At 68.5% G+C, this 7,138-nt stretch overlaps 2 protein-coding genes across 2 annotated transcripts in view; one reads left to right on the top strand and one right to left on the bottom strand.

Annotated features, from left to right (window-relative positions):
* The window catches only part of CHLRE_10g454000v5 (uncharacterized protein), a 14,922-nt gene extending 9,213 nt beyond the window's left edge, over positions 1 to 5,709 (bottom strand). Inside the window, exons 1-6 of the mRNA XM_043067019.1 lie at positions 5,196 to 5,709; positions 4,828 to 5,051; positions 3,122 to 4,528; positions 1,285 to 2,952; positions 760 to 924; positions 216 to 350 (exon numbers count right to left, since the gene is read on the bottom strand). Coding sequence (XP_042920416.1) covers positions 216 to 350; positions 760 to 924; positions 1,285 to 2,952; positions 3,122 to 4,528; positions 4,828 to 5,051; positions 5,196 to 5,532 — 3,936 coding nt within the window. The 5' untranslated portion in view covers positions 5,533 to 5,709. The remainder of the gene's footprint in view (positions 1 to 215; positions 351 to 759; positions 925 to 1,284; positions 2,953 to 3,121; positions 4,529 to 4,827; positions 5,052 to 5,195) is intronic.
* A 410-nt stretch (positions 5,710 to 6,119) lies between these two features.
* Positions 6,120 to 7,138, top strand: part of CHLRE_10g453900v5 (uncharacterized protein) — a 9,568-nt gene continuing 8,549 nt past the window's right edge. The window contains exons 1-3 of the mRNA XM_043067018.1: positions 6,120 to 6,407; positions 6,496 to 6,591; positions 6,995 to 7,115. Coding sequence (XP_042920415.1) covers positions 6,288 to 6,407; positions 6,496 to 6,591; positions 6,995 to 7,115 — 337 coding nt within the window. The 5' untranslated portion in view covers positions 6,120 to 6,287. The remainder of the gene's footprint in view (positions 6,408 to 6,495; positions 6,592 to 6,994; positions 7,116 to 7,138) is intronic.

The raw sequence follows: 7,138 nt of genomic DNA, 5'->3' as shown, positions 1-7,138 counted from the left end.
GCAGGGCGGGAGAGCGGACGAATGGTTATGGAGGGTGGTGGGAGGAATGGGAGGCGATTTGAGGAGGTCGAGGGCAGAAGGAATGCCAAGTTTTGGATGCAGGGGTTGCAGGGGCAGCGACTTGGTCCATGGAGACAAGTGCCGTGCCGTAGGCTTGCAGAATGCTAACGCTCACATATACACATGCGCAAGCACCCACGCACCCCCGCGCCCACCTGGTCGGGCGGCGTGTCGTGCATGCGGCGCAGCAGCGCGCCCACCGCGCCCTCCGCGAACAGCAGGTCCAGGTTGAAGGCGGAGTGGCGCAGGCCGTCGTCGTGCGCGTTCACGAAGCAGCGCACGAGCGTCTCCTGCGGGTGGTGTGGGGTGGTGGTGGTGGTGGTGGTGGTGGGGTGGTGGTGAGGTGGTGGTGGTGGGGTGGTGGTGGTGGTGGGGTAGTGGTGAGGTGGGTGGGGTGGGTGGAATGGGGAGGGCATTGGGAGCGCGTGGTTGGAGAGGGGCGCCGGGCACGGCGCAAGGCGACGCACGGCGGGCGACATACGAATGTGTGATACAATAGAGTTCCATCGCCCCACCGCTGCATGGCAGCATCACGCAGCCCGCACCACACCCCCACACCCCCACCGTCCACTGCGCCGCAGCCCGCCCCCACGGCACCTCCAATCCAACGCCGCCCCCACTGCCCCCCCCCCAATCCCTTGATGTGGTTTGGTTTGGGCTGGTACTTACACCCCTCCTCTCCTCCTCCGCCGCCCCCACCTGGTTCTTGGTGAGCTGCCCCAGCGGCACACCCTTGACCAGCGCCTTGAGCGACCGCGCCGCCACCACCAGGCTGTGCTTGCAGTCCAGCGCCGCCGCCAGCGGGTTGGGCGGCGGCCGGTCCACAACCAGCTCCGCCAGCGGCACAGCCAGACCGGCGCACACCTGCGGGCCGGAAGGGCGGAAAGGGGGGGGGGTTGCGAGGTTCAAAACAACGCTGGGAACAGGATTTTAGCAGGTGGAAAGAGGATGGGGTTCCACCATCACATGAGAAAGCAGAGACAGAGGGGAAAAGATCATGGGATGGGGATTGGAAGAGGAGTGAAGAACAGGTAAGGTCAGGGGACCTGGACGTCCCAGTGGGTCATGGCATGAACAAGACGGCCCGCCCGCTACAGCTCAAGCACACATCAACGGGTCCCTTGAAGCCACAGAAGTCACACGGAGCTGCAGCAAGACGGGCCGCCCTGATCTACAGCAACTAGCGACAGCAACACAGCCACATAACGCGGCACGGCAACTCACGTCATCCTCGAACAGGTCGGGATCGGCGGCGTGCACCACCGGATCGCTGAGCACCCCAAATAGCGCGTCCAGGCACGCCTGCGCCGCCTCTGTGGCCTCGTGCGCAAGCAGCGGGTGCGGCTGGCTGCTACTGCCGCTGCTGCTGCCCGCGGTGGCGGCGGCCGCCGGCGCTGCGGTCGCTGCCGCGGCCGCGTCGCCGCCTGCGGCGGCGCCGCCGCCGCCGTCGGCTGTCCAGGTGGAGAGCAGGAGGCGCTTCAGGGCCTGGGCGGCGGCGGCGCTGGCTTGCACCCGGGCCTGCAGCGGCGCACGTGGCGACTTGATGATGGTGGCCAGGATGCGCAGCGCGGCGGCGGCCTGCTCCCCAGGCGACCCCGCGTCCGCCGCCGCCGCCGCCGCCGCGGCTGCAGCGCCGCCAGCACCTGCAGCAGCACCGCCGCTGGGGGAGGCGGCGGAGGCTGCCGGCGCGGTGAGGCTGCTGGCGCAGGACTCCAGAGCGCGCGTGGCGGCCACACAGGCCGTAGATACCAGCAGGTCCTGCCCCTGCGGCGAGGCCGTGGTGGCGCCGCCCTCCGGCGCGCCGCCGCCGCCGCCGCCACCGCCCTCCGCCGACGCCGCCGCTGACGACGACGCGGCGAACGGCGACATACCCGCCGTCTCCGCCGCCGCCGCTGCGGCGGCGGCGTCGTGGCCGCCGTGCCGGTCGTCCGCCGGTGACACGTGCAGGTGCGCCTGCAGGTGCTGCAGCACCACCGGCAGCCGCTCCTGGAAGCGCTGCGTGCAGCGGCACACCAGCCCCACCAACTCATCCACGTGGCCGCTGTGCGCGCCGCCGCTGTCGCCGCCGTCCTCCTCCGCCGCGGCCACCGCCTCCGACGGCGGCAGCAGGTCCACCGCCGCCGTCAGGAAGGACTGCAGGTTCTCCGCCAACCCCACCAAAACCGCCTCAACCAGGCCCACAGGAGCGTGCGTGCCGCGGCCGGAGGCCGCGCCGGCTGCGGCGGCGCCGCCGCCAGCGGCTTCCGCCGCCGCCGCGGACGCGTCTGCGGTGTCCCTGGCGGCGGCGGCCGCCGCCTCTGCGGCCTGGTGGTGGGCTTGGTGGTGTGTGGTGAGCTCGCGCATGCGTCCCACCATGGCGGCAGCAGGCAGCGTCCCCATCAGGGTGGCGGTGTCGTCGCCAGCGCCGGCGCCGCCGCCCAAGCCGCCCAAGCCGCTGGCGTAGCTGGACACGTGAGACAGCGTGCCGCACGCACTGACCGCCGCCACCGCCGCGTGCAGGTGCTGCGCCGCCGCCGAAGAGGCGGCGCCGCCGCGCGGCGACAGCTGCGGCGCGCCCGCCACTGACGGAACCGGCGAGGAGGCCGCGCCCGCGCCCAGGCCCGCGCCCGCCACCGCCGCCGCCACCTGCGCCGCCGTCGGCTGCGGCTGCTTCTTCTGCCGCGGCCCCGACGTGCCAGACTTGGCGCCGGCGTGCTGCGCCTCCGCCGCCGCGATGGCGGCGCCGGCGGCGGCGCTGGTCAGCGCGCCCGCCGCCGCCGCCACCGCCACCACCAGCCCCAGCGGCGCCGCCGGCTGCGCCGCTGCGTCCGCCAGCACGCCCGCCAGCGCGGCCTGCCCCGGCTGCGGCAGGTGGCGGAACAGGTCCTCCAGCGCCCCCGCCGTGTCCACAGCCTGCGCAGAGCCACATCCATACACACATACACACACGTCACCACATTGACACACGCACATACACCCACACCTACGTCACTACACAGAAGGCGCAACGAAAGGTGCTTCAGCGCCTCACCCTGACCCCAATCCCCAATCCCCATCACCATCCCAGCACACGCCGCCGCACCTGGTGCAGCTCGCCGCGTGCCAGCAGTGTGGGCAGCAGCGTGGCGCGAACCGCCGCTGTGGACAGGTCGCCCAGCTCGCTCGCCAGAGCAGACAGCGCCGCGCCGCCCTGCCCGTCATCCACGTCAGCGTCAGCGGCGGCGCTGCCGGCGCCGTCGTCCAGCGCCGCCGCCGCCGTTGCGGCGGCCTGCTGCGTCAGCCCCTGCAGGTCAAACAGCACCTTGTATGGCGCCAGTGCGTCGCGTGCGGCGTGCAGTTTGCCGCGCGCGCGGCCCGACTCCTCGTGCTGCGCTGCCGAGTGGGAGGCCGCCGCCAGCGCGGCGGCGGCGCCGGGCGGCAGCGGCGCATGGCGGCTGGCGGCGCTGCCGCCGCGGCCCAGCTGCCGCCGGCGCGCCTCCTCGTCCTCCTCCTGCCGCCGCAGCAGCCGCGACAGCGCAGACATGAGCGCGCGCAGCGGCGAGGGCGTGGAGGAGGTGGTGGCGGCGGCGGGCCGCGCGGCGAGGAAGGCAATGAGCCGCTGCTGACGCAGCGACTCCACATGCCCGTCCGCCCGGCCCTCGATGCAGTTCAGCAGCCCGTCCAGAGCGCGCACCAGCACCGACGAGACGGCGGCCACCGGCGGCGGCGAGGCTTCCCGTCGCGGCGCCGGCGCCGGCGGCTGCGCCGCCGCTGCCGACGCGTCCGGGTCCGCGTCCGAGTCGGGGCCCGGCGGGATGACGTACGACAGGCGTATGTTCACGGTCTGGTGCTCAATGGTGCCCGTGCGCGGGCGGTTGTTGGCGGGCGCGTTGGCGGTTGGGGTGGTGGCGCCCGCCGCCGCCGCCTGCGCCGCCGCTGCCGCGGCGGCGGCCGCCAGCTCCGCCGCCAGCTTCTCCGCCGCCGCCAGCTGCTCTGCCAGGCCTGCCATTAGCGATACTACGGGCTCTAAGACCAACTCAGCGACCCCAGTTTCGCGCAGCTCCGCCGGCGTCAGCGCCTGGCATACGTAGCCGATCGTCAGCATGACGGCGTGCGTGACCGCCGCCGCCGCCACCTGCTGCCTGTGCGCCACCTCGCGCCGCCGCTGCGACTGCGACTTGGCGCCGTGCCCGAACGCCGCCTGCTTACCGCTGGCAGTGCTGCGCGGCAGGCGCATGATGCCGCCGCCGCCGCCACCGCCGCCGCCGCCAGCTCCCCCGCTGATCCCAATACCCGACGAGCTGGCACGCGCAGCGCGAACCATGGTCATGGATTTGAGGATGCCGGCGGCGTTGCTGGTGGCGGCAGGGGCGCCGCCAGCCGCGTTACCGCCACCGGTGGCTGCAGCGGCGGTGGCGGCGCCGCTGCTGGTGCCGGCTTCCAACAGGTATGCGGCGATGTAGCTGCGCAGCCCGGCCACAAGCGCAGGAAGCGCGCCCGACTCCACGCCCTGTGACAGTTGTTGTTTCTCTCTATTAGCAAGATGGAGCGACCGCCGGGATAGCTCGTATCAATACTACTTCCCCTTCAGCCGCTAAGCCCCGACCCGCGCCCCGCGCCCCCCGCACCGTCCCACGCCACCCAACCCAGATTACTAATGCCCCGAGCGTGCCGCACACACGTGATGGCACAGCTTCTGCTCTGAGTCCCGGCTGCCGAGCGCTGGCTCTGTTGCTGGGAGCCAGCCCGCCAGCCCACCATCTAGCCAACGACATAAAACTGATGATGGAACCCACTGGCAACGCCCACCTTGCGCACGCTCTCCTTTGATGCGCCGTACTGCGCGTACAGCCCGTCCGTGCTCAGGATGAGGCGCACAAGCACCCGACTGGCCGCTGACAGCACCCCGCCGCTGTCTAGCTGCTGCTCCGGCGGCGCGTCCGCAATGTCTCGCAGCAGCTGAGCCACCACGCCGAAGGCATCGGTCTCAGGGCGCAGGGCCAGCGGCACCAGCGCACCCCGCGAGGAGGGCCCTGCGCATTTCATGGGCGCATCGAAGGAAAGCTCAGCGAGTGGCAGGTGGAGGGGGTTCGAAGAAGCCCCGACGTGTGGTGAGCACGGGTCGGACACAGGCGGGTGCGCGGGCACTAGCGGACACTAGCGCCTCGATAACTCACAGTAAATGAGGCCCCATTCCTCCTTCTCGTCGCCCGCGAACATTTCCAGCAACAGTCGCTGGTATTTCCGCTCTGGCCGCTCATGTGCCCCGCTGGGCGGTGGCGCTCCGGGTAAAGGCACTGCTGGCATGTCCATGCCTGGCCCGCTTTTAAGAAGAAATAGCAGCAGGTCCAGCAGTCCTGTCTCCTCTGCCACCACGGCGCTGAAATTATGCAGCGCCGTGGCCCTGCTGATGACCTGGTGGAGATTCTCCACCAGCTCGAGCCGGTCCACTTCATCGCTCTCCGGGTCGGCCTGAAAGGCCTTCACCAGCGAGCGGATACGTGCACGGTCCATCCTTACGAACTTCGCAACGCAGCTAAGATGTACTCATGGTGTTACAAGCGACTCTTCCGCTCAAAGTCCGAACTTCGGCTCTCCAGTTTTCACGTATTTTGGGTGAGTACATGAGTACAAGTTAGTATATGAGCTAGTCCTTTTGTTTGGGCCGCGGGGTTGTTACTTGAAGCGCACACGAAGGGGGATAACTGCTTCCTTGCGACGGGACTTGTCGAAAGCCACTGCCCTTCAGTACTCGAGCCTGCCCGCAGCATGCGATAACAGTCCTTCCAGCTGCTCTCACGCATACTGCGATATGTGCTGAGGAGGAGACCCTAAATACACACTGCGGACACGCTATGGCACGCGACTTCCCCTACCCGCACCCGAGCGCATCTGATTTCCACCCCCATCCCCCGTTAATTGGATTCAGTGCTGGACCTCATTGCAGCATCTGGTGAGGACACACAATGGCTTCAAAGGCATGGTGGCAAGGGGGCGGCAAGGGGAAGGCCGGAGGGGGCCGCGATCGGGGCGTGTCTCGATCGGTCGGGTGCGGTCAATTCATACTTGGCTTCCTCTCCTAAGTTAAGAAATTGCTCAGACCGAATACCAACTAGAAACGTTGTCGAGGCCATTGGAAGCAAGACCCAACGCACTCCATTTGTGTTTGTGTTAGCTCGAAAGCTGCTGTGCAGTCACTAACTACATCATCCGTTGTAGTTGATGATATTATAGGATAAGGAAGCTCTACAAACTGGTCGGAGCGCAAGATGGCGGACGTGGAGGACGACACCGTTGGGCCGCCCCCACCGCCTGAGGATGCGGAGCAGGACCAGGGCGAGCAGGATACTGATGTGGGCCCCAGCATGCCCAAGCCAAAGAAGCGGAAGGTAACTCTAGTGCCCGCGATCTTTGACTTCGTTTGCTTTCGTGCTCGCAGGGCGCCATAAATAAAGCACATACTCTACATAACTACAGGTTCTGGAGTTCGAGCAGCAGTACCTGGAGGTACTGCCCTCGGCAGCCATGTATGAGCGCAGCTACATGCACAGAGACACCGTGAACAACGTGGCGGTGAGCAGCAGCCTTGCAGCGCGTCAGGGGTTTGTGGGGAGGGGGGTAAGGCTGGGAGGGGGGCCGCCTCGTGGGGCTGGGGCGGCTTGGGGCTTGGGAAGGCAGGAGTGATGGCGCTTGGGGTGGCGGGGGACGTCTTGTGCGGGCGCACATGCACTACCCTGTCACGCACGCACGGCAGTGCGCGGTGGCATGTGCATGCTAGGCCCAGGGTTTTCGGCAGCCCCGCCCGCCGGACGCAACCCGCGGCGGTGTGCCGCATCGGCGCCGGTGGGGCCTGGACCTGCTACCTACTAGCCAGATCGTGCGGTTTCGGTCAACCATACGCTGCCCGTGGATGCACACACACCTTGACCTCACTGCCTCTTTCCTGAACCCAACGGCCTATGTTATGCTGGCACAGGTGACATGCACAGACTTCATCATCACCACGTCCATAGACGGCTTCATTAAGTTCTGGAAGAAGCAGCCGCGCGGCATTGAGTTCGTGAAGCAGTACCGGGCGCACGTGGGCGCGGTGGACGGTGAGGAGGCGGACAGCGAGGCG

Source organism: Chlamydomonas reinhardtii, chromosome 10 (assembly GCF_000002595.2).
Source record: "Chlamydomonas reinhardtii strain CC-503 cw92 mt+ chromosome 10, whole genome shotgun sequence".
In the NCBI taxonomy this organism is placed as follows: domain Eukaryota; kingdom Viridiplantae; phylum Chlorophyta; class Chlorophyceae; order Chlamydomonadales; family Chlamydomonadaceae; genus Chlamydomonas; species Chlamydomonas reinhardtii.
This window is presented reverse-complemented; position numbering and strand designations above follow the sequence as displayed.